The 27,225-nt window shown below is 46.0% G+C and overlaps 1 protein-coding gene across 4 annotated transcripts in view; it reads right to left on the bottom strand.

The window, feature by feature from the left end:
- Positions 1-10,757: 10,757 nt before the first annotated feature.
- ZDHHC14 (zDHHC palmitoyltransferase 14) overlaps positions 10,758-27,225 on the bottom strand; it is a 255,031-nt gene continuing 238,563 nt past the window's right edge. For 3 of the 4 annotated variants that reach the window (XM_017657073.3, XM_037023546.2, XM_073219817.1), the window contains one exon: positions 10,758-15,200. In XM_017657073.3, coding sequence (XP_017512562.1) covers positions 14,802-15,200 — 399 coding nt within the window. In that variant the 3' untranslated portion in view covers positions 10,758-14,801. The remainder of the gene's footprint in view (positions 15,201-27,225) is intronic. The other variant, XM_017657074.3, reaches the window with a different exon arrangement.

Genomic DNA, 27,225 nt, shown 5'->3' with positions numbered 1-27,225 from the left:
GGCAGCCTGCTGTGAGAGGTTACCATTTCAGGGCCTTCGTTTCAGGTCTGAGGATGGGAAAGCAGGACTCACAGGGGCAGGGCATGGCTGGTTTGCTGCTTGGGAGCACTGCTGGCCCTGTGCTGGCAGGGGGAGGGCAGGCAGCAGAGGTGTGAGGAGGTGAAGGCTGCCGTCCACGCACCCAGCTGCCCCTGTCCATTGTGCAAATGCTAGGAGGCTCTCGAGTTCCGCCTGGGGAGGCCTCTGTTCTAGCGGTGGATTGTCTGAACTCTCTCTTTAGGGACAATTTTGACCTTTTCTCCTTACTCCTCAGAGCTGGGAGCAGAGCTGCTGACACACTTATTCTGAAAGGCTGGTTTCAGGTAATTGATTCCTGTCTCCATTGCTCACGCTCTGGTGGACGGCCAATGAGTCGTGAAGTGGCCAACAGGTGGCAGAAGTCAGCAGGGGTGGGGAGGGGTGGGCAGGGGCCTGGGAAAACCGTACTGCCACCACCCCTGAGTCCCCGACAGACGGTGGAGTTCACACCCCTCCCCGACCATAACTGCAGAATCCGCTCAGCATCCCACGTCTGCACAAAGGTCACCTGTTGTGAGGCGCCTCCTCCTGTCTCAGAAAGGGAGCTGGTCATCTCTTTCTAGTCCCCCACCGGCTCCTGCTCTTCTTTTTCTTTTTTAAAGGAACTCAGACTGGCAGCATTTACACACCCTTAAGCCCAGACAATTATGATGACTGTGCTAAAGATCCCTAAATGAGAAAAATGTAAGATCTTTCCCACAAACACAGGATGCTGATATTTCTTGAACTTGCCTGAAGTCAGTAGGGAAATTACCCACTGACAGGCCTTCTGAGGCTGGGGCCCAGGCGCCAGGAATGCACAGGAAGGGCAGCTGCCGAAGGACAGGCATTGGGGATGGGTACCTGCTTGCTGCAGCACAGAGTTTCCTGTAAGTTAAGGTCTCTCATCCATTCAACAAACACTGGGCACCCACTACGTGCCAGGCATTGCTCCAGGCACTGGGAATAGAGTGGTGAGCAGGACAGAGTCCCTGTTTATTATGGGATTTATGTTCTGCTGGGGGAAACAGGGTATAAACAATTTCAAGATTGTATGTAATATAATATCAGGAAGCAAGAACTCTATGAAAAATCTAAAAAGCAAAGTCAGGGGCCGGAGGCTGACGGAGGGGTGGGTGTTTCAGAGCTTCGAGCTGAAGGAGTGAGGCATGTGGTGCCTGGGGAGGAGGGGGCTGTGTGTGTGAGCAGAGGCCAGTGTAGCGGGAGCAAGGCCGGAGGTGGGGCGACAGGCAGGGGCCCATGTGGTGGCCCCGCAGACCGCTGAGGCAGGACTCCATCCGGCCAGGGACCGAGCACCTCTCTGTGGCAGGTACAAAGGTCGCCATCAAAAACTGGGGTGTAAAAAAGCTAATTCTTGAAAAGGAATTAATTTCCAACTTTGAGTCCCCACAGCTAAAAAATTAGTCTAGGAACTTCTATGTAAACTCAGTCTAAGTCAGGGACATCCTTGGCCAACTTAGAATTCCCTGTCTCCCTCACCCTGGGGGCTTCTCTGATGTGTGGTGCTTGCACAGTGTCCTTTGGGAACAAGCCTCTGGTCCTGGATCACTGCCTCTGCAGTGATGTGACTCCCCCCAAGGGTGTTTGGGGTCGGCGCCCGCTGCAGAGAGGCTGTGGCTTGCGGCATCCAGCTGCATCGCTCGTGGCAATCCCATCTGACCGCACGGTAAACATTACAGATCCTTGTGTTTGTCCGTAAAGTTTTGCACCATATAGCAGTAAAGTGCCATCTTACAAAAACCAATCTTTTATGACTTTCCCATACAGGTGGTAGTAATGGGTCTTGAGGACCCTTTTCGTGATTTGCTCCACCAGGTGTGGGGCATGGGGCCTGTCCAGCAGCTCCTTTATGCCCATCTGGGGTCTTGGAATGAGGGGAATGGGGCTCCCTCAGTCTCTCTGCTGCGATTTCCACCAGCTGCTCTTACGCTGGCTCGCAGAGGTGAGCTGTCTCCTTAGACTTGACCCAAGAAGTGAGGCCCCTGTCCCTTCTGCCCTCAGGTTTCCCCAGCAGCCTTGGAGGGGGCAGGCCTCCCTTACTAAGACCCCACCAATGGTTGCCCTCCTCTGCTCCGAAATCCCCATCCCTCAGTCCAGACAGAATTCTCGGCTCCTCTCCTTGTGGCAAAAAAAAAAAAACTGGCCAGCTGGTATCCTTCCAGATCAACCTAACTCAATACCTCTTTTCAAGTTACTGTCTTGGCTCTGGCCTTACAGAAGTCTGCATAGACATCAGGAAGAGAAGTGACTTCTTCTGGGCTGTGCCAAGCCTTCTGGGTGGGTCCTGGACTCAGTGAGCTGAGGGTGATGGCATCACAAAGATCTGAGAGGTAAGCACCTCCGTCCACCCTAGGGGTCATCTTGGATCCTGGTGGATATCCTTCCAGAATGAGCGAGGCACTAATATGTAATTCCTAAGTGTCAGCCCTGCTCCCCCAGGACTCAGGGCTGAGCTGACCCACGATCAGACCACTTGGCAAATCAGCCTCCGCCTGGACGGAGCTGTGTCCTTGGGGCAGTAGGTGTCAGAGCCCTTGGGGTCCATCCCCTTTGCTCGCCCCTCTCCGAGGCCTCTTCACCGGTGGACTTCCTGGCATCCCTCTCCCAAGACCAACTGGAAACTTACTAGAAATGCAAGTTCTCAGGCCCCACCGCAGACCCACTGAGTCAGAAACCCTGAGAGAGGGCCCAGCAATCCATTCTAACCAACCCTCTGGGTGATACTGGAACCCCTAAAATTTAAGACCTGCTGTTCTAAATGACCATCAAGGCATCTCTGGCTGGCTGCCGTCAGGGCTGGGCAGGGGAGACAGGAGGTAGTTACGCAGGACCAGGCCTAGAGCAGCCACTTCGTTGGAGTCACAAGGAGTTCTGGAAATGCCCCAAGCTTTCCTGCCTTCCTTGCCCCTTAGATTTGGAAGGGCTCTGGTTTCTTGGTGCCTGGTAACTGTCACAGCAGTTTTCAGTTCCTGAGGAAGACCCTCAAACTAGAGGCAGTTCGCCACGCAAGCAGATCTCCGGAGACGGCACCCAGGTCTTCCCAGTGCGAACCCTGCAGGATTCAGATGCCGCATCCACTAAGTGTGGCTGAGCCAGTGGTTCACAGTCAACCAGGCTGCATGTATCGGAACAATGAGAATCAGATGTGGTTCTCAAAAAGTGGCATCAAGGGAACTGACCCCCGACTCGGTGGGCTGCAGGGTCACCTCCCTCTGCCCAGGCTCAGGGTCGCCCAGGATCCGGGCATCTCTGCTTCTTCCTCCCAGATGACACCTTAAAACGCCAAGGCCTGTAACAACTCTTGACATTCTTCAGCAGCAATTTGTTTCTTTGACTAAGGAGTTTATCATTTGCTCTAGAAAGTTGGGAGGAAAGAAATCTAAACAATCCTTTTTACTCCACCTAACCTTTTATATTTCTAAGTATGTGAAACTTGATAGTGTTAGGAACAGTCAAAGCATGTCTGATAGATTTTCATGCATTTTTTTTAAAGCTAACAAATCGGGTCTACCAAGGCACTTAAGAGGATCAGCATTCTGTTTATTTACATTTGCTCCAAATTTATTTTCACAATGTTTTTCTTCTCAAAGCTCCCAAATTCCTGAAATCTTTTATACCTGCAAAAAGTTTATCTTTACAGTTCCTCTTCATTTTCCTGCTAAAACTTACTTACTCTCTGCTCCTCGCTCTTGGCCAGTTAATATATTTGAAGAAATGTGTGCTAAGATGTTCATGCTTTGTGACTCCTCTTGCTGTCGGATAACATATTTGCTCTGTGAGACAGGCCTTCAGGGTCCGCAACAGGGAACTTGAGGTCTTGTTGCCTGAGGGTGGGGGCAGGTGGGTTTGTGGAACCTTTATAGGGCCCAGGTAAGAAAATACAGCACGAACCAGTACCTCGCTGCTTCTTGTTTCAGGCAAAGCAACATTCTCTCCCCTAATCCTTCTAGTGTCTTTCATTCCGTGTAAAAAGAACGTTAAGTGTGGGCCCACGAAATTGATTTCATGACCTGCTCACGGCACACCGCCTTAGGTGGGAAGCACTGCATTAGGTGGCTTTTAAAGTGACTTCCTGCCACCAGAGGGCCCTTGAACAAGCGATGTCCTTGAGTCTGAAGCTGGGGTGGGAGCTGGGAAATAGGCAGTGACTCCCCCAGGGCTGGCAGGGTGAGCTCTGCGGCTGCTACTGTGCTCATAACCAATTATGACCTCTGACTATGGGTTCTCGCTGGATTTCTTAGAATAAAAATGAAAAAACCCAAGATGTTCAAGTGAGATCTTCACTGCCTGTCCCCGCAGTGTGTGTGAACTGGGAGGAACTATCCCACTCGGTTCTCTCCCAGTGCGGGCCTGAGTCTCACTCAGAAAAGCTGGTTTGACTTGGGATGACTGAGGGCACAGTCCTCGCTCGGCGGCTACCCTGCTCCTCCCCAGGGCGGTATCATCCTTGCCCACCACTGCCAACCATCTCAGAAGTGAGTCTGTGGTCAAATAATTTCTGCTGTCTTCTTGTGCATTATCTGCATACTCACTGGCTTTTCTATAAAACACTGAGAACTGAATGTAGTTTGTCTGGTTACCATGAGTTAAAAAATGGAAATATATTCTGTTTTTTTTAAAAAAGAGGATGTGCTTTTCTCTTTAAAAAAGCACCCCTTCCTGGCAGGGGAAGGCGCTGAGGAAGGGTTCAGCAATTCTTCTCAGCACCAGATCCCACCTGAGGGCAGACTGATAAGGGGGTGTTTGCAAGGCAAATGCCAGCCCTTCCTTTTGATAATATAGAATTAAAAATAGATGAGCCACGCTGCTGCAAGCTCACACACGGGGTCCTGAATGCACACAGAAGCCCACCAGTCCAAGGAGTGCCGGTCACATGGACGCGGGCCCATCCAGAGGTGGCCAGGTTCAAGGTCCTTACTTTATATCCGGGCTATGACAGAAGTTGGGGGGGGTACCTCTGGGAAGAGGAGGGGGTAAGTGGAGAGTCCCAAACCAGTAGAGATGTGAATTCAAGGTGGTTATGAGATTCATAAAAGCCTCAAATTCACATTTTCAGTTACCTTCCATTATGTTCTTGGAATAGGTTTTTTGGAAGGAAGGTAATTTCCACTTAGCTCTCGGGAAGACAGCTGTGTAAGGCAAGGGGCTCCCGAATTCCAGTGAGATAACGGAGCATCAGTTGACAGGGCCTTCCTCTGGCCTCAGCTATCAGTTAGGGACATGGAGAACCCCATTTGGCATTCCCACGAGAACAGTGGGTTCAGAACAATCCTTAGTGACCTCTGAATCCATTGGTTTTCATTACCCCAAGAAATTGTGTTTCCTAGTGCAGTTTACAGACTGGCCTAAGAAATGAATTAAATTTCTATACATGGACTAGATTTTGACCAGAAAATACAGATGCCACCAATGGATGTTTGCTGACCAGATTCCTCACAAAGGGACATTAAGAAGAATCTTTGCACATTGTCATCTGCTTTGTAGCTTTCCAGAGAATCAATAAAGTCAAGAAAACCTTTTTAAAAAGCTTTTACAGAATCATATTTTTTCACCATTACATTCAGTGTTAGCTAGCCGTGCTTCAAAGCGCACTGCATGTTTTGATTCAGGATATTAGCAAAAAAAAAAAAGTTTCAATCCGAGTTGTCTCTGGTTGGTCAAGTTGGATTTAGCTGTGGAGTCATCTAAAATTTCTGCCAGAAAATAATTTCAGTTGAACTTCCTGAAGGTTCTAAAGAAAAAGGAAAAGCTTGTTTCCAAGATATACCTTAAATGTATTGCAAAGGAGAATTTAACTATTTTAAATCTCTGGAAATAGAACATTTAAGGATTTGTTTCAGTGTCTTTGTCCATCGCTAGTAGAGATTTTAAAGAAATCTGAAGAGCTCCATGTGTTTCTTCAGCTTGATCTTCTCTGTTTGACAGTGAGGTAGAAAGAGCAGAGGGTGGGGGTCTGTTCTCTAGGGGCCTAGTGCTGGGCCAAGGGCCACAGACCAGCTCAAGGCTCAGGACTTAGAGAAGCTTGGGGTTCAGGAATGCTTAGGGGTATCTAGATCCTAGGACTGTCAGCATTATTTCAGGTAAATTACTGATTATTCTGTGGACTGGTCTGGGATCTAACTACCACTTGTGATTTGGTTCCATGAGAAAGCATATTCCAAGTTGCAAGCCAGTTTATGGAATATAAAAAATCTGTTGGTAAAAAGCATAAATAATAAACATTACCACGTAAACATAGCATATACTGACATGAAATAGTCTGCTATATTATTTGAGTGTATGGTAGATGGCCTTTCACATGGGTCATTTCATTCTCGGTTCTTCATCACAGATCAGCCTTGTCTGTGATATGAAAGGGGGCTGCCTGCTGTCCAGTGCTCGGTCACTGTGCTGCGTCACCAAGCACAGCCAGCTTTCTGAGACTTGCTGGGAGCCCACACACTGCGTTAGCCTGTGACAAGTGTGGTCCGTGCTAGGCGCTGGTGCACTGAACACGGGAGGGGCAGCGTTAGCCCTTCTGCAGTTCCCAGTCTAGTGGGTTACACTTAGAGTCTTAGATGATATCTTGGCACTTTCATTTGGTGGTGACCCTGAACAAGTCATTTGATGCTTCCTGTTCTGCCAAATGGAAAAAATAATGCTGTTTGTCCATTCATGTAGTGGATTGCCCATGCTTCTGTTTCAAAGAAAAATCGTGATTTTTTGTGAAGTTGCATATCACTATTAATTTTATGTCTTATTTCAAGGATGCCTTTAACCAAAGATCTGTTATCCAGAAATAAAGAATAATTATAATACGTGGGCATATGGTGTTGAAAGTTCTGCACATTATTCAGTGACTAACACTGCCATGTGCCCAACAAACACTTGTTAATGGAACTGGTTAATAGATTCTTATTAAAAAGAATTTTTCAAGTCATCTTATTATTGATCACAATTATACATTTTAGAAGTTCTGTCACATTTTTTCTTCTATTGGAATTATATGAGATACCTGACTTAAGACCCCAATTTTATCCCAAATTAGAATAATGCCTTGTGATAAGAAGTGAAGGGAAGCCTTAGGTGGGTTTGCAGAGGTGAGCCAGACCCTCTCATGAGCAGAGAGCGGGACTTGCTCCTAGTTCAAGTTCTCACTGCACATGCATTTCACCTTCATTTCCTCACAATGCACACACAAGGGGGTAAGAGGAAAACAGCCTTTCTCTGAGGCCTTCCGGTCTCAGGATGGAGTTCTCTTGGAGAGTGTGGGTTTTTGTTTCTTGAACTGTTGTCACTGTGTCACCTCCACCCCCACCTTCCTGAGCATTTGAGTGTCATCTGCAGGTGAGGCATCCTGCCTGGCATGCCCCCATGTTTCGTGGGGAGAGAGAAACATGCACATAAAAATATGAATAACAGGCAGTCTAGAAAGTGTACCACCCAATGTGTGATGGAAATGTCAGGGAATTAGATCATGGTGAAGGTGGTACAACCTTGTGAATGAATATACTGAAGACTGCTGAACTGTACATTTTAAAAGGGGAATTTATGGTATGGGAATTACATCTCAATGTAAGAAAATATGTGACAGACCAAGTATTTTAGGAATTCAGAGGAAGGGAGACCTCAGGCCGTCAGAGATCTCATGGAGTTGTTGGTTCTTGAGCAGGTCTTGAAAGTTGGGAAGGACTTAGAGGAGAGTGTCAGGGAGCGCCGAGGAAGCACACAGGTCCTCCTAAAAGAGGCGGTGGCCAGGTGGCAGAGGGGAATGCACAGGGCCAAAGGGACAGAAGGGTGGAAGGACCAGTCGGAGCCAGAGCACAGAGGCTTTGGTGTCGGTCCAAGGGGCATCTGGGCATGTGCTGAAGGAAAGGCCTTCAACAGCCTTACACCTGGGACCTGACACGTGCCTAGCATTGCCTGGGAAAGATCCAGTTGTCCAGGTCATATAGCGTAGGCGGGTACATAACAGATTTGGAAGGAGCCCTCTTGGCAGCCATCATAATGTCCTGGGGTAGACAGTGAACGTGGCAATACAGTAGGACAGGACAGACTTGATGGCCATTGTAAAGGAAGGAGGAGCAGAGGGGACGTGACACCTGACCAGAAATGTGGAGCAAGGGAGGGCTAGGGGCCTCCAGGGCTTTCAGGCTGGGACCTAAAAGGGAAGCAGCAACCACAGGAAGGGCTGGTCTGGAGAAAGGAGGGTGAGTTCGGTTTCAAGCATTCTGGGTTCGGGGTGATGATGGGACGTCTAAGGAGACACGGAGCCAACGGCACAGCCATCCCAGCAACAGCTCATCCACAGGCGTGCACGTGGGGCTTGGAGGCTCTGCCCGGCGCCCAGGGTTACAGAGCTACTTGCAGGCAAGCCAGAGCCAGACTCCTCCCCGAAGCGCTTTCTCCCACCAGGCAGCTGGGTCAGATGTGGGGCTGGCGCTTGGGAGGGAGGGAGAAGATGTGGGAGAGAGAGAGTCCGCAGCAGAGGTGAGAGTAGAAGGCGTGGGAATGGCGAGGTCTCTGCAGGGCATGGAGTGAGGGGAGCATGGGCAGAGGGCAGAGGACCGGGCCATGTGGTGTGTCCTCACTTTGGGGGTGTGAGAAGGAAGCAGAACGTAAGGAGAATGCCAACTAGAATAAAGGCAGCTGTGTCCTAGAGCCGAGGTGGGGGAGCACTGTGGCAAAGTCCCCAAGGTTTGGGTGAGAAGGCGCCCTAGAGGTCACCCAGCGGCAGCTTGCCTTCTGCCTCCAGCTCCGTCGGCTGCTGCAGCTCCGCAATGTCACATACTTCTGAGATCTCAAAGAGAACACAGACCAAAGCCATGGATCTGACCATTGGAGACCTTGGAGAGCCTGACTCAAAAGTGTGCCTTAAAGGGAACGTGGGGATGACCTACAGGAAGAGGTTTTTGTTTGTTCACTTTTAATAGAAGAAAGATTTGGTGGCCTACAAAAAGCAACTAATGGAAAGAGAGAAATTGAAGATGGAGAGAGTAGGATCTGGACATTAGAGGTCATGGAAGAGACGAGGTCAAGCCTACTTTAGTAGCAGGAACTCTCTCTAAAGGGAGAAAAAAGTGGATGAAGACAGAGCTTTTCTGGTGGAGAGGAGAATGGACGAGAGAGCTCAAGCTAGAGGATCTCATATTTCAAAGGAGGAGGCAAGGTTTTCAACTGTGATTATCTAGCAAATACTCATTTTTCCCTTCTTCCTTACTAACAGAATCCTAATATTATTTGAGGCAACAATGTGCCCCAAACAAGACATTTCCCAGCATTTTTTTGCAGCCAGAGGTGATCATGTGAGTCAACTTTGGCTATGAAGAAATCAGAGAAAGCTCTTCATAGCGAACCAGTGTTGTATGCCCATCTTGCTCCTCCCACTTTTTCCTTTTTTCCTTCCTGGAATATGGTTTTGATCGCTGGGCCTGCAGCAGCTCTCCTGTGACCCTGAAATGACCTCAAGGATGAAAGCCAGTGCTGAGAATGGCAGAACAGAAAGAGGTCAGGACATTAATGACATTATGGAGCCACCGCTGACCCGGATTGTCCCCTTCTGGACTTACTTTAAATGACAGAAAGATAGCTCTTTGCCTAAGCCTCTGTTATTTGGGGCTTTTGTTACTAACAGCCAAACATAATTCCTATCTGGTGAAATTGGAGGCCGTGTGTGTGTGTGTGTGTTAGAAGATGGAACATACAACAACTACACTAGGGGGTTAAGTTCCACATTGCTCTAAAGTCATTTGTGAGTTGAAAAAGTTTATAATCACAGCTGTAGGAAACTATGATCAGAAAACCCCATTATCTGTATGAATGTCTACATACTGCAAATCCATTTTGTGCGAGTTGATCCTGCTCGTCCCTACAGCTTGTTGACCTTGACAGTATCTATCTTATAAAGACTGAGGTTTGTATTTGATGCCATTAGCAGTTGTTATTGAAGGAGGAAAATATTTTCCTAATTCATTTCAGGTTTAAGATCAATTCTACAAACATTGAATAAAACATGAAAGGCACTTAAATAAGCATAACTATCTCTGAAAACACGCAACGTTATGTGTTATGTTGTGTTCTTCATTGTTCAGACTTAGGGCTTTGAATCTAGTAAGTGTTTAAAAATATTTTTTCCCCTTTCATGCCAAAATATTTGACAATCGTGAAATATCAACCCAGAATGCCCTGGGTAAATGCTAGTGAGGCTTCAACCTTTTTTTTTTTTAACTGCAGGCTAAAACCATTGCCATTCATGTATAACCCAGAGAAGATATCTCTTTAGATACAGCATATGGCCTCTCAGTTTAACTATCCATCTTAAAATGTCAAGGGCAAGTAGAGAGTTGTTCATTCATATCTTCATCAGCAATGCCAAGAATCTTTTAAAAAGTCAACAACTGATAGAAGAAAAGTCTTTGCATTAGCACAATGCTCATCTGCTTTCCAATACATTCCATATGCAATTCCTAGGGTTTATGAGGTTGAAAAAATAATTCTAGTTGAGGTCATTTATCTAGTTTTGTGGCTGCTGGGCATTCAATTGCTCTGAAAACTATCTTCAACTTCCTGATTATTTTTAGTTAATGTACTAACCGCTGGATTAATGTACTAACCATTCTTATTTGAAAATCCATCTTGGTTGTATTATCAGGCCATACACAATGGGCAAGCAGGAAGGATTTACTGAGTTACAAAAACTGTTAGTGTATCTTAACATTTATTTGAAAGAAAATGATGCTTCAATTTATTTAATATTTCAATGATAACTTGTTCTCATAAGACAGAGAGATACACATTTCAAGGGAACAAATGAGAGGCAGTTTTTTAAACGAGGTAACATGGAAAACAGCACAAAATACCATACACAGACCTCCAGGGATGGGGGAAGGGAACCAGCAGGAATAAGAATTCCTGGGGAAAGGCTCTCTCATTTGGACAAGAATATGCTAGACTCCTATAACTCATAGGTGCTTAATAAAAAGTGTAAACATCAATTTGATTCAGGCTCAGCTTCAAAAGTTATAAGGCATTGATCAGAAAAGTATATTTAACATGTGTTCCCTTTATTCTCTTCTTACCTGATCAAGAACTGAATGGGCTAACCAGTGTATTCATGTGGATGAATTAAAGACAACCAACTTTGGAAACGTTCCTTGAACAACTGCTGCAAATCCCTGACACCGTCTAGCTAACCATAAGCTTAGTGGAGCAGCCCTGGGTTACTGGTGAGGAGAGTGGCTCTTGGGCTGAGCGCAGAAGGGTGCAGCCATGTTATAGAGTTTGCTGGAGTGGGGACAAGGAGGCTCTGAGACCTGCAGAGGAGCCCATCGGATGTGCCCTTCAGAGGACTCTGCATGTCCTGAACGGTGGCCCTGAAAGGCCAGAGTTTCAACATTTCCCTGATGATGCCATCACAAGCCCCAGGGCTGCAGACACTACTGCCAATTTTGGGAAATCCATTTTTCTTGCTGTTAAATAAGATGAGAAGGCCCAGGCCTAAGGCATGAAGAGCTAAGAGGATTTCAAAGCCACAAGGGGGCCTGAACTGCTCAGATCTCACTAAGAACATGGTTCATAAAACGGGGTTTGTGCTGGGGTTGAACCCTAGCAGTGATCCTCAGCACAACAGTGAAAGCACCCTGCACTCACAGGGGTGGGAAGAGCTCTGAGAAGATTCTCCTGTGTGTTCTTCCAGACCAGAACTGGTATTCAGTGTTTTGCTGGGACAAGGAGGGGATATGGGATCATTCCCACAGACTGACATGGTTGCATTTGAAAGCTGGAGTGAGCATTTTTCAAGTGAGCATGGCACAAACGGCAGGCCAGTTCTCCCCAGGCACAGAATGACGTGTCACTATGCCTTTTAGATGCAGGCTGCCGGTTGCCCTGATGCTCCATCTGGCATCCTTCCTTGGGACCAGAGCATTCAGGCTAAATTCAGCCTTCAAGTGCCTGGGAAGCTGGCAGACCCCAGATAACTCCTAGGAGAATGAATGTAGATGAATTTTTAAACTACAAAATGAGAGTGTATGTGTTTATTTGATAATGGTCCAAACTTTAATAGCATGGTAAAATATTTATATTATGTTTTATAGCTAGCATGCAATCAATCCATAACTCACTGACAGAATTTAGAAAGATCAAGGTCTACTCAGCGACAGCTAGATAGAACCACTCAACATTAAATATATATATATATATATATATATTTATATATCAGTTAATGGAAAATGCAGACCCATCACCACGCAAGCCTACTGTCCTGAAACCAGCCCTCCACCCAATAGCAAGACAGGAGCTCTGGGTGCACAGCGGTCCATTTGCGGACTCTGTTTTTCCAGACCACAGAGTAAAGGGCTGTGGGTCTCTCTCTGGGGTGGGCTTTTAAGAAGTTAATTGTCTTAGCAAATTGACCCATTCAAGTTAATCTCCCTCTTGGACTCTGAACAGCCTTGATTTGTTTCACCAAAATCCCCAATCCCCCCTTTGCTTAATGATGTCAAGTGAATACAGGGAAAGGGATTGAGGGTGGAGGATTGGTAAGAGATATTAAGTAAATATTCATTATGCAAAGATAAATGAATAATGATCCTTGTTTCTTGGACTTTTTCATAAGGTAAAAAGAAGAGTGGCTCATGGCCAATCAGCAACCACTGAATTAGACAATATTAGATATGAAAAGACCCCGAAGCCCGTTATCTTTGTCTTCCAGGAGAAGCAGCTGGGAACGGACTGGGCCTCACAGATACTGGTGAGACCTGAACTCTCCTTCTCTTCTCATAGGGCCAGCTCTGTCCGGGGTCCCTGGGGAGCAGATGGGAGGAGGCACAGAGCAGAGAGGGCTTGGGAACGTGGAAGGCACATGGTGGGGCTGTTGCCTTTTGCTCACAGGCAGTGCAGGCAACGAGACACCCTGTGTGGTGTTGATGGTGAGTGTGTGTGGTACGAGGGGCTCTGTACCCCCTTGTTATAAATTCCAAGTGGGCACAAGCAGTTAGGAGATCCAGAACATAAAAAAAGGGCTACAGATAATTTACCTTTCCCATTTTCTACTTGTATACACGATATGAAAAATAAAGATGGTTCAAAGCCACCGTGATGTAATGTGCTTCTCTTTCTCTTTCCTCCCTCCCTTTCCATATAAAATGGCAACTCTCAGAAGAAACAGCCTTTTCCCACATATGCAAACTGGTTGCAGCTTCTTGTGTCACTGATCAACACATCTTGTCTTTTGTAAGGTTTGAGGAGCAAGAGCATGACTTTGAACTTGAGTAGCTTTGGCTGTTGGATATTTCGTCTAGAAAGAAGCAAGGACAGAAGCTTGCCGAGTCCCTGTGAGGTGACTTACTCCTTAAGTACAAAGCCAGCTCCCTCCTAGGTGATAAACAAACATGAACGAAATGGATTTGCTTAATTCCATTCTGACTAGTGTTTAGGTAAGAGAGGCGATCTACGTGACCTTGGCTCAACTGTAAGCCGGTTTCTCATTTTCTGAGAGCTTCACTAAGACCTTAGGCTGCTCATTTGGAGCACTGGTGACACAGTAGTAACACAGCCCAAACCTGAGCAGACGGCCCCATGGCAGCTCCTCTTCTGAGCACCCCCGCCCTGCTCCCTGCCAGAGATTAACTGCCCTAATCTACAAATGCGGAGCAAATTCCGCTAGCACTGTGTCAAAAAGTGATGATTAAAAGAAAAAAAAATTGATGGAGAGCTACACTCTTACCTAAGAAATCATGCCATAAACACCAGATAAGTCAAAGATCTGAGTTTAGGATCTTGGGGGCCCATACGTTGCTGGGGTTACTTCCAGGAAACGGAACTCCGCAGGCCCCTCCAGATGACTTTGATATCACTTAAGCTGTCAAGGATAACTGTACGCAGATCCAGAATAACAGAGGATGTCATTTTATTGGCTGTCCACAGGAAGTTTGGTCACATAAGGAGGTGGAGACTGTGGTGGGTGTGGTACAACACAGGACTTGCCTAACTACTGAACAGAAGGTTAACTGGTACTCCATAGAATAAGACCCCTGCAGCCTTCTGCAGCCCCGGGGCCACCTGCCCATAGCTAATGAAGCTGAATAGGCTGGCGAGGGATGGCTTTGTCCATTAGTTGTGGTTTGCTGCTCTGTCTTCCCATAAAACAGCACTTGAAAGTTCACAAAATTAACAGACAGAGCAGCCTGTCCTTCTGAATACCAACACCACTGTCCACAAACGGCAGCGTGGCATGCAAATCCACATCTGGTCGATGTTTCCCTTTAGGTTTTTTTCTTTTTTAATTAACAAATGGAATGGCATGTCTATTTCAAATATTAGTTGCATAACACTTAAGTGCAATTTCAGTCTGACCACAGTGTCAGAACTCTTCCAGGTGTCTGTCACGAGAGCGCCACGCAGCGTCCCATCAGGCACTGCCCTTTCCTGCCAGACTCTCACTGCTGCCCCACCGAGGCTTGTCCCTCCCCAAGCCCACCCTTCATATTCCAAATGCCTGAAAATAGCTACTTCTTTATTTTCATTGTAATCAAAGTGGTCAGGGTGGAGATGTAAATTTAAATAAAATCAAGCTGTAAGCCTTTGGGTCCTGCCCATCTCTGTCATCAGAAGGGCATCCATTTCTTCTCCGAGTGGTCTTTGTGCCCCAGGCCCTTTGTGCCCCAGGGTCCTGGGAAAGCTGCTGTGGGGCGTACCCTCTCTGCTCGCTCCCACGGGCTGCAGCCCCTGGTGGGGCCCCAAGGTCACACAGAGCTGAGTTTCACCAGGCCGCGCACGGAGTCTTCATGCAGAGAGTCCTGGCTGGGTAGGCCCAGGACGTGCATGGTGCGGCTGTGGGCCAGGGGGCTGCCTGCCAGCATCCTGGGGGGCGAGGGCGCCTCCTCTGGAGTCAGGAACTGGTGGCCCATGTGCTCCTCTTTCAGGGGCAGTATGTCTGTGAGCACGGCCTCCGTGCTGAGGTTGGGCATGGAGGAGGGTGGCGTGGGCTGCCCAAGTGTCAGGCTGGTGCAGGGCGTGCCCAGGCCCGGCTTTCCAGGCAGGTGCAGCTCGTCGCTGGTGAGGCTGGGCTCACTCTGCAGGAGGGGTGTGGCCGCGGCCTGCAAAACGAATTTGGTGCTCTGAATGCACTGGTCTTGGTCGCACTGGGTTGCAGGAGGGAGCCAGCAAAGAGAAGGCAGAGATGAGATGGGCAGGGGGTGGGGAGGGAAGGGGGCACAGGGGCAGAGGGAGGGCGGGATGCGAGAAAGAGAGAAACCCATTAGTAACACTATAGACAGGGGCAGAGAGGGTGCACAGTAGCTGGTTTCATTTGGAGACACACAGCACGTGGTAAATACCAAGACCTCAGTAAGCCACTCCACCTAATAATCACCCACAGGTGTCCAGGTAGTAACATGCAGCCACAGGCCACAGTGCTCCTGGCCCTGGTTGCAGACAGGACCTCATTTAAAAAGAACCTTGTGGACAGAGTCACGGGCTTCACCACCTGCAGCCGTCTGAGATGGCGGCTTCTGATAAACAGCTGGTAAGAAACCACTTCTACAATATTATTTCAAAAATACAGAGATCTGGGCATACATGTCCTGGGCATAATGGGCAGCATTATTCACAATAGCCAAAAGGTCCATTGATGGATGAATGGACAAATAAGACGTATACAGAGACGATGGAATATAACTGAGCTGTAAAAAGGAATGAAATTCTGATACTTGCTACAACATGTGTGAACCCTGAGGATGTAACACCAAGTGAAATAAGCCCATCACCAAAGGACAAACACTGTGTGATTCCACCTATCTGAGGTGCCTGGAGTGGGCACACTCACAGAGACAGAAAGTAGAAGGGTGGCAGCCAAGGCCTATGGGAGGAGGGAAGGAGAGTCAGTGTCTAATGGGCACGGAGTTTCAGTTTTGCAAAATGAAATGGTTCTGGAGAAGGTGGTGGTCTGATGTTCAACTAACAGTGTGACTGTACTTTGGACCACTGAACTGTACACTTAAAAATGGTTAAAATGGTAAATTTTGTTACGTATATTTTACCACAAAAAGAAAGAAAAATTCTGGAATGACAGGAGCCCTTGAGGGTCTGCTCACACCATTCCTAAAAGGCCTAGAATCCCCACTGCTAAGTTTTCAGCTTCAAGAACCATCAATTGAGCTTTTGTGGTGTTTATAAGCCTGACAGAATGCCAACAGTTTACAAGATGTTTCCTCTTCTTCTATGTGCTCTTATCTACTCTGTTTCTCAGAAGTTCTTAGAACAAACGTCTTTCCCCTCTTTACAAATGAAGACCCTGAGTCTCAGAAGGGTGGGTGGCTTGCTCAAGACCTTCAGTACGCTGGACCCTGCACCTGTGGCTGGGCTTGCTCCTTCCGACCGGATGGGTTTCTTTCTAAAATCACAAGAGGCAGTAGGCCGGCATCTAGAGGAGCAGGTGGAAGGGCTGCATTGCTAAGGAATTCACAGCGTTTAGAAGTTCAAAGACTTGGCGCTCCAGGGAGCTTTAGAGAGGGGAGATCCTCACTTTCCACTTCATCCCACTTGAGGGAACTTAGAAACCCCAGAAGCTGGGGAAAGGGTGAGAAAGGAGTGAGTGGGGGCTGCTGAGGGGGGAAACTGCCCTGACAAAGTGCTGGAAGGGGCCAACCATTGGTGCCTGGAGTCACTTCGCGTGTTCACTTGCCCAGCCCTCCCCCAAACCATTTTTGCCATAGCAGTGCTTTCCTTGTAGGCGGCTGGGTGGCTCCTTGCCCTCGTCTGGAACTGCAGCCACCGCAGCCACCGTTCTGCTGCGAGATGCTGAGCCCACGGCTGTGGCTGCAGACACCCTGGCCTGTGCAGGTTTTGCTCACACTCTCATCCTTCATTTGGCTTCAGTCTTGACAAGGCAGAGGCAGAGACGAGCGACTGTCCTGATTAAACATTCATCTTCTGGAAACAATCCCAGGGCTTTGGCTATATTGTGCTTTGCAAAGAATGTTTTATGAAAATCACCATTTAGAACCCTTTCTGGCTCTGCTTCTGGTAACTCCTACAGCCAAAGACCGCAGGGGCCGAGCACCCCTGCAGAGAGCAGACCTCTTCTGGAGGATGGAATCTTGTTCTCAGCCTCACTTTTGGAGCCCCCGCCCTTCTCATATCTCTGTCCACACAGCATCCTCAGCTCTCAGGAAAGTTGGAACTGCAAATCAGATTTACTTGTCTCTGTTGACCCAAAGAAGGCTTTCGTTATTAACAACGAATTGGCAAATTCTATTTTAGGAATCAGCCCAGGTATTTCTGACTGACTCCTACAGACTCACAGAGAAATGTGTTAGAGGTCAGAGCTGGATCTTCAAGGTCAGGTGGCACAAGCATGAGGTGGGGAGGGCTCCCCACTCTCGTTCTCCCTCCATCTCTCCTGGTCACTTGCCCTTTTCCTGGTCTCTGATCACTCCCCTCCAGTAGAGCTCATGGGCTCACACCAGAACCTCCTGGGATAAAGCGGCTGCCAACAGCCGCCTTTTGGAAGAGCTCCTGCTCACTGGGAGCTCCACAGGCTTGCTGCAACTTTGCACTGTGAACATCACTTGCTGCCTTGAACTGGACAGTGTGCGCCTAGAAGTGTGGATTTAATTTGAAGCTATGATGCTTAAGTTCAAGGGCCCCTTGCTTGCACAGCCCCCTCCGGGGCCTTATTCCTTGCCTATGTTGTCTTAAAGAGGGCTCCAAATCATGTGACTCAGTTCTCTCTAAACCTGGGTCCACTCCTGCACACACCTCTTGACGCTTTCTCCTGGCCAAACTGACTAAGAACAACTTGCTAAGAACAACTGTAACAAATTCGTACTGACCCTCCGGCCAGGACCCTGTTGAAAATGCTCCCCACCTTCCCAGGGGTAAAGTTTAAGAACTTTATGTGAAAGAAAATATTTAGCCTAACCCATTAAAAAAAATCTAAATATAAGTCACTCAGAAATCTTTTCAAAATGACTAATTTGAACTCTGACTTGTGATATCTGACTTCAAGGACCTCTTCTCCATAGGTCTCTTTAAATATTTTAAAAGATGACAGTCTTTCTGAGTATAGTTTTGGATATTTCCTTTGCTATAAGGACTGCTTTCATATTAATCACTAGCCTCTTCTCTGCCCTGCTTCTCCTTCTGTGGTTTTGTTCCAGGCAGTTATCTCAGTGAGACCATTCCCAGGACCACGAACCTAAGTGTCTAAAGCTTGCTGTAATCCATGACTTTGAAAAACAGTTTGCTCCATTCAAATTTCCCTTTAGACTGATCCCATTTGGGGGTACCCCAAGACCAGGCTTTCTGCTACAGGATGTTGTCCATATCAACCTTCTATTGACTTATAACAGGATGACTACAGATTTTATTAAATTCCAGCCATGGATTGTGCAATGACTCTACACAGTGGAATTTGTAATTCTTTTAATATTAACTTTGCATGCTTTGAACATCTTAGAAAAAACTCACTGGTTAGGGGATACCTGTTTTTTTATGCTCTGCATACTGCCAAAATTCCAAGGAGGATGGTTAATAAACCTTCACGGTTGCAATTCTCACTTGAGAACTTCAAGGGAGAAAATGGTCTGTTTTTACAGGGGACTGCAGAGATGACCTGTGAAATAATGTTCTTAACCTCCTCCTTTTTACCTTTACTTCTAAGTCTTGTTTGCCCATTTCTTGTTACTTAGTTTTATTTAAATTTTACTTAATTTCTACATCATTTTCTTTCTCTCGGGTCTCAATAATTCTCTTCTCAGTCCCCTCCAGAGATTTCTTCCACTTCTCTTTTTCTCCTCTCTCCTCTTTTTTACTTCTTATTCTTCTTTTCTCCTCTTTCTTCTTACCCATCTACTTTCTCTAAGCTCGACCGGCCACCGCGGGCGTTCCGGGCTTTTTATTTAAGGATTCTTTTCTCCAACCAGTAGGGGGAGACATCACTGCTTCCTTTTCTTCTCTACAACTTGGTAGCAGGTTTTATCTTCCAGCACTGACATCAGGAAGCCATTAGTTATAGTAATTTACCTAACCAGTTATATAACCTTAAGAGAAAAATAACCAACCACCTGGATAATGGACAGTGACAATCCATTGACTATGGGCAGGAAATTGAGAGACTCATGTTTTCATTCCAAAACAACCCTTTAAAGGTGCATAGTTACCAAATAGTAGGTTGAACCATATGAAATTTGCAATTTTTAAGGTAAAAAAGCATCCAAATATTGAGTACTAACAGGAGATAAATCTGATAGTTTGTAAGAGTGTCCATGAAAAGATCCTTCTGTTGGCAGCATAAAACTAATACTGTTTGGAGTGCTAGGGCATTTGCTGTGGTTGCAGTAAGTCACTGTGACGGCTGGCTGATTTACTGCCCAGGGGAGGCACTGGCATTTAGCTTGCACAGAAGTTTATGGTTTCAGATGTTCGGATGTTGCATTATTGCTTAATGTTACAATTTAAAAACACCACAGAGATAATTTATTTTTTGTTTCTGCAGATTTTCAAGTAAAATTGCTCATGTTGGAATACATTTTATTTTACTCTAGCTGACTTGTCTGAAATAAACGTAACGTGCAGATTAAATGCTGCTAAAAGCAAAACTAGGAGTTTTCTAGGTGGTCTTGTATACAGATTAGGAATGAGGAAAATTATTTATTTCCTTTGCTCCAATTCTGTCAAGAGTATTAGCATCAGGCAGCATTTATCTCTGCATGTGTGAAGCATGTTTCAGGGCCTTAGGTGTGCTCATTCACAGTTTTAAAAACACCATAAACATAGAAAATCCACCTAAAATATAGGTTAGGAGGACAGCTTCCTATTTGTTTTTTACTTAACATTGTCATTTAAGTTTGCTTCAGTTATTTTTTTCTGCTATATTTGATTGTCCAGATTATGCATGGAGAGTTCTGCAATACTAGTTTAATAAATCAGGCAACTGCTAGATTTAGTCTTATTCAGATACTGGAGTAAGGGTGATTTAAACATTTGGTTAAATAAAGAAGCAAATTATTTTCCAAAAAAAAAATTCCAACAGTGATATACTATGTTACAATCTTCATGTTTTGCACTTGATCCCAAAGGACCTTTGTAGCTACAAGGGCCAGATGTTAACATAAGCTACAATCCTGATGCTATACAGAACTTAAATTATTTGTCAGTAAAATGAGTTATACACACTAAAAACTGGTTGCATACACATATTGTCATGGAAAGAACTTCAATATTAGGTAATAATTAAATTATTAAGGAAATCAAATTAAAACAAAATTGAGAAAAATAGGAATAATGAAAATATGATCCTCGGTTGGCTCTGGAGTTATGTGTGCAAAGTTCCAGGGTGACCCCTCAGAATTCCACACGTGTTCACACGACCGAGGCCGAACTGGGGTTACATGCACCACTGGATGCTCTAAATGCCACTTCATTACTTCTCTAATATTTTCTTTTTGGGAATTTGTAGTAGAGGGAAGATCACCTAGGCACTAAATAACCATCCCCATCCCAAGTTATGGGAGATAGTAAGTTTACAGTGAATATTCCTATTTTTGAGATAATAAGTAAGGCCTCCATAGGTACTTTGATGCCAGCTAATATTTACCAAATTCTTCTGTCCTGCAATAGCAGTGTGTTTATCTACCACTTAAAGCCTTTATTTCTATTTTCTAAAAGACCACAGATTTCCCTGGGATCACTATTCCTATTCAGGAAATACCTTTCTGATCTGGACTTTGGTCCTAAAATAAAGTAACAGGCAAACATTTGACTGAAGATACCCAGGACTTCTTTCCCTGCAGCCTTTCTTCCTCTCCAAGTGAACATAACAGGCTGTATCTGTCTCCAAATGCTCTTCCTTCAAGGTAAACCCTGGAAATACTTTTAGGTAAGAGTGTTCATGTCCCATGGTTAGTTCAGTATTTATTGTTGGTAGAGTGGATAATAAAAATGTGTGCCTGGGGCATATGGGAATGCAGCTGCAATGGTCCTCTAACCAGAGACACATGCCTTCTATCCCCATGAATGATGGATAACCAATTCCGGGCTAATACTCCCTCTGCCTGCAGGGGAGTATATCAAACTGGCTAAATGTATGAGGCAAGCAGTTTCCAACAGCACACAGCGGACTGTGCAAGGCTGCAATCCGGGAGAAGGCAAACTCATGGGGTGAGCCCCACAGTCAACCAGCACTTTTCTTGGGGGAAATTTCCCAGCCAGGGTACAGGCTGGCATCTGAGCGGAACACAGTTGTTTGGCTGCATGGAGAAGGCAGAGACCAGAGGGTGGGGAAGCTGAAGCGGCTGGATCTGTAGGGCAGGCACTGGAGAAGAGGATGCTGTGCAGAGGTGGGGGGGGCAGAAGTCCCAGTGGGGTGCTCACACGTCTGTGGCCAGAGGCTGTGCCATGCACGTGCAAGATGAGTCCCACCACAAAGCTGACAGGACAGCAGCTGCAATGGGGCTGAGAGACCCTAGAACTTGAGGAAAGTAGTACTGGGGACACAGATCTCCTTAACACCTCCACTGCCTCGTTAACAACCCTGGGATCCACCTACGGCATGAGGAAGGCTGTGCCTTAGAAGTAAGACTCATGCCCTAAAATGAAACCCTGGAGAAGCCCTTGAAAAGCCTGCATCAAACACTGACTAGATCTTTGAGGGAGACAGAATTTGCAGGTTGAATTCTTCCAAATTAGAGGGGCCTGAGAAACATCTGGAACTTTTCATAGATCTGTACACACAAAATATACCACAAACCTACACAAGTCCAAGATGATTAGCCAGTAATCAAAAAACTGTTTGCTACAATAAGAATCAATACTCTTCAGAAGAAGGTAACAAAACCGTCTCCATAATATTATCTAAAATGTCCAGTATTCAGTAAAATATCAATAGACATAAATGGGAAAATATGATCCACAGTCAAGAAAAAAAGCCGACAGCAAATCCAAAACAGCCCAGATATACTTGGCAGATAAAGACTTTAAGCCTAATCATGTCAAATGATTATAGAAAAATATGGTCTCGATAAGTAAATGGAGAGGGAATCTCAGCAGAGAAGTGAAAAGAACCAAATGAAAGTTCTAAAATGAAAAGGTATAGGAACCAAATGAAGAATTCTCTGAATGAGCTTGACAGTAGGTTGGAGATGGCAGAATAATTGGTGAACATCAAACAGATCAAAACAAATTATCCAATTTGAAGAACTGAGAAAGTTTGAAATAAAAAAAAAAACTACACAGAAGTTCTGTCCTCAAGGTCAATATCAAAGGGTCTAACATGAGTGATTGGAGGCCAGGAAGAGGGAGAATGAGATGAAGTGCAAAGAAAATTGAAGACATAATGGCCAAAAATGTCTCAATTTGATGAAAAAATGATACCTTTGAGATCAAAGAAACAGAACAAACTCTGAGCAGCTTAATAGTGCAGATCACCCTGGGACGAGGTCCATAATGCACTTGGGTACTGATATGTTTCCCTCTGAACAAACCTTTAGCACTCGGACTAGACTAGTCTGAAGTGCTGCAAAATGGTTTGGGCTTACGGCAGGAAGTGGAGAGAAAAAAAGAGTTAACTTTATCTGTCATTGATTAAAACGGGCATTTGTAACAGTGCAGACATTTGAAGATGCTTCCAGACATGTACCTGGTCAAGTTGTAAGTTATATTATGGAGAAACTGCGTATTTAGTTCGACAGCCTGGCTTTGTGACTGACTGTGGCAAAGCCATACCTCCTTGAGCAGGAAAGGCCTGGGCGGTGTGACTTCCTCAGCCATGGAGGAGCTCCCTGCCACTCTGCTCTGCAGGACCTTCCCGCCCCAGGGACTCTGGGTGGGGTTTAAGAGACCTACTCTTGGACTCGGATCGTCAAGGACAAGATCTCAGCTCAGCCACTGGTTAGCTCTGTCATACACTTAGCTCTCCTGAGCCTCAGTCTCCTCAGAGGTTTTGGGAGCATTAAATGAGACAATAACATGTGCAAAGCACTTAGCCTAGAACCTGGCACAGAGGAGCTCTCTCTCTCTCTCTCTCTCTCACTCATTTTGCCAACATTTATTGAAACCAACTACCATACCCCATACAATGGGGACATACAGCTTAATGCTGAGTGACAGCATTAAAGCATTCAATTACTATTATTATTATTATTAAAGCCCTAAATGCTTTTAAGAGGGAGTAAATACTTTCATTCAAAATTGAAATTTATATACCCCAGAAATCTGGCTTAAATTTCCTTTACAGTGTAAATGATGGATGAAAGACCTTTTCTTAAGAGTAGATTTTGATAGGGGACAGAAAGTGAGGAAAATGGGTTGTGGAGACTGAAAGTATGGGGGGAGAAAATCACTTTACACACAGTCTATTGTGGTTAGTATAGTGTACGGTTAAGACCATGGATTACAGCATCAAATTGCAAAGCCTGCACTAGGCAAATTTACTGAAGTTCTCTGAGCCTCAGTTTTATGAATCTGTAAAATGAGGATGACATCAGTACTAGCCTCAGGGTTGTTGTGAGAGTCAGCATGAGTTATCTATGTCCAAGCCCTGGAACAGCACCTGATAAGTTACAAGCTGGAACTGTATGGGATATGGTAAACCCTGAGCCAGTGTGATGAATCAACTGGAAAGACGAGAGGGGGCTGGAGACACATCAAGCTTCACGTTCTGTTTAGTGTCAACGCTGCCTGCACATGACTGTCTTCTCTCTCTGTGCCCATGTAACCATGCTGCTTACCCCACAGAAGCCCGTACTGAACAATGGAAATAATAAAAAGGCACATTCTTTAGTGCTTGAACGGCCTATAAATGCACAGGAGAATGCAACCGTATCTGGCAGGGTGACATTCACTGGCCCATTGACAAGACGGAATAGGATGGAGGCCCTGGATGGCAGAGGTCTGTCCAACACGATCCGCTCTGGAAGGGACCCTAAAGGTCAATGCTCAGCCCTCCCATGGATGCTGTCCTCCTCTGTCCAACACGGCTGGGGGTGCTAACTCCCTCCCGCCCCCACGATGTCTCTGGGGTAGGGTGCTGGTCTGCCATGGGCTCTGGGTGTTGGGCACTTCCCTCTTGGATGGAGCAGAGCCTCCTTCCCAGAAGGGCATACCTTCTGGTCTTGGCCCACCCTGTGTCAGTCTCACAGAACACGTCTCGTCTTTTTCCCAGTGAGAGCTTTCTCCAGCCTCTCCTGCGTAAGTCCTAATGTATTGAGGGCATTCTCAGTGGTGGGTCGGAGCCGTGGGACCAAACAAGTTTCTCCCAGCCTTAGGCTGAGTGGAAACCTGTCTCTGATAACGAAGTCAGCATGAGACAAAAGGATCTCAGTGCTCCAGGTCAGTGAACTTTTACATTTATCTGTGAGCAACTCACTTACAATCAGTAATGATTTCTATGTAATCATATGTGTGCTTGGGAATTCCTACAAAGTGAGAAAAAACCAACTACAAATCATTTCTAAAATATAATGAAACTTTCATGAGTGCTACATTCAGTGATCAATGAAGTTGAGCTATTCATGTGTCTTGTAGACATGAAACATTTATTAATTTTGGTTTTGCAGCTTTTGTGTTATAGAGTTTATCATTTTTTTTTTTTGATTCTTGAAAATGTTCTTAGTCCCTGGAAAAACACAGGGGCACTTGGTTCACAGTATCTAATAGGTAAAATGACCATGACCTCTGGTCTCTTGGCCCTCCCAAGAGCACCACTTCAGGAAGCCCCATTGCCCTGTCACAGCACAGAGAATGCCTTCCCTGTAGCTCCCAGTTCTACATTCAGAGCAGAGCCTTTTACAGTTGTGACAGAATTGGAGGAAGGAAGGAATGAAGCATAAGAACAAAGACAGGAGCAAACTAACATTTGTTCAGAACCCCCCATGAGCACACCCCTGGGGGGGAAACCAGTACACACATTCAGCTGAACAGTGGACAGGCACCTACTGTGTGCCAGGCCCTGTTATAAACTGGCGCCAGAGGAAGAAACAGATGGGATCTCAGTCGGCCAACCACACTCCAGGGAGGAGAACATCACCCCGTCTTTTTCATTTCAGTTTAGGAATTTAAGGCTCTTGGGAGTAAGGGGCTTGCCTATGACCACCCAGCCCCAGTGTCAGAGCTGGCCAGTGGGGTCCCAGGGGTTCAGATCCCATGTCCCTCCCCTTCTATCTTTCCCCACAGTACTGAGTACTTAAATCCATCTATTTGCAATGCCTCTCCCTCCATTATCTTCCAGAAACACCCTGTTCTATTATCTCACTAGTATCCAATTAGATGGGGAACATCACTGACATGGTGGGGGCAGAGTTGAGTGGGGTGGGTGGAGAGGAATTTAGGAAAAGAAAAGAATGCTAATTTCAAAAAATAATCTGCCAGCATGTGAGATGGAACTGGATTAGAATCTCAGATGATGAGCATGGGCAAGTCTTATAGTTTTTAAAATGCCAGATTGATATTTCTAGAAAAATGGAATTGATTCACATCTCTACTATTTCAGAGTGAATTGCTACAATCCAGGTCATTCTTTCAAAAGCATGGGTAAACAAAACCCTGCAGAGTACCTCTGCACCAGCCCCAGGTATCCATAGGCACCCAAATGCCAGCTTCACCTAATTGACCCTCCTCTTATTTTTCCTATTGGTGACTTGTATAATCACCCTGTCACCAAGCTAAAGGTTTCCTTGGCTCCCCTCACCCAGACCTCCATACCGACTCCATCTCCAAGTCCCGGACAAAGGCTGCCTCTTCTTTGAACCCACCTCCGCTGTCATGGCCAGCCCCCTTGTCACCGGGCCTCCCGTGAGGGCCTTCCTCTCCTTCCCTGTCTCCATGCCAGCATGCATCCCCCCACTCACACAGCCTCCTGGGCTCCTCCACTATTGCCAGCCCCATTCACTCCAAATGAAAATTTGATGGTACTGCCCACTGAACTGAGTCTCTGCAATGGCTCCGTGCCATTTACAGAACAGAATCCACACTGGTTAGGAGGCACCCAAGGCCCTTCCCATGTCCCCTCTCTTACCTTAGCCCCCTCCAAGGCCCACTTTGCAGCCCACATCCTGGTAACACAGTCTTCCTGTTCTGCACAAGCACGCAGCTTCCCTACGTAAACCTGGATTCTGCAGGTGCTCTGCTTGGACACCTGTTCCACCTTTGAGTAGCTAATTCATTGTAACTCCTCTTTCAGTATTTAGCTCAGATGTCCTGTCTTCTCGAAGCTTTGCCTGAAACCTAAGGATTCCTTCCTGGACTTCACACAACTCCCCAGCCTTGCATATGATAGCACATTCTGTTTTAATCTCCATGTACCTGTTTGTCTGAATAGATTGTGTGGTAGTTCAGCCAGATAAATCTAAGGGTTTTCAAAATAAAAGAATCTTTCTTTGTGCCATAGCAAAATATGGCTCAAAAAACATTCCTTTTAACCCAAACTTTGGGAGAGTGCAAGAGAATCTGAAGGCTATGGTGGTAGTTTTCAAAGTTGGCTGCCCATTAAAATCACTTCCAGGTTTACAACAATACCAATGCCTGGGCCCCCACCTAGGGATTCTGACTTAACTGGACTCAGGGTATCAGTAGTGTGATTTTAATGTGCCGAGGCCCACCGGACTGCAGTAAGCTCAGCTGCCACACGTAAGAGCCAGATCCGAAGAGGTTCAGCTGACACTACCTTGCCGGATTTTTAAATTGGAATATATTGTGTGGTGGAAGACACCCCCAGCCTGAATCACCAGCTGTGTGACTTTGAGCAAGTCAGGCATTGTTTTAAAGCCTCAGTTTCATGCTCTGTAAAAGGGGGATACCCTGCAGGTTGTTGCGGGAATTAAATGAGATGATCCTTGCAATAACAGTACCAGTATTGGTAACACAGTGGACTGCAGAGTGATAAACCCCAGCAGAGACCTGCTTGACACAACATGATTCTGTATAGAATAAACCTGGTTACATTTTTTACAACTGCCTGAAATTCACCTTGTGATTCTCACACGTTCAACATTAAGGGATATGTGCATTAGTTTTCACATCTGTCTAACTGGGGTTTGGAACACAAAACTTTTTTTGATTGATTGTGAGCTCTAATTATAGCCACAAAATGAAATAAATAAATGAAAAGGAAGAGGGTGGATTGCTTGGCAAATTGTGACCAATTGCTTCGTGAAGATGCAGGTCTCCCAG

The sequence above is a fragment of the Manis javanica genome, chromosome 13 (assembly GCF_040802235.1).
Source record: "Manis javanica isolate MJ-LG chromosome 13, MJ_LKY, whole genome shotgun sequence".
NCBI lineage: Eukaryota > Metazoa > Chordata > Mammalia > Pholidota > Manidae > Manis > Manis javanica.
The sequence above is the reverse complement of the archived record's forward strand: the minus strand, read 5'-3'. Positions and strand labels throughout refer to the sequence as shown.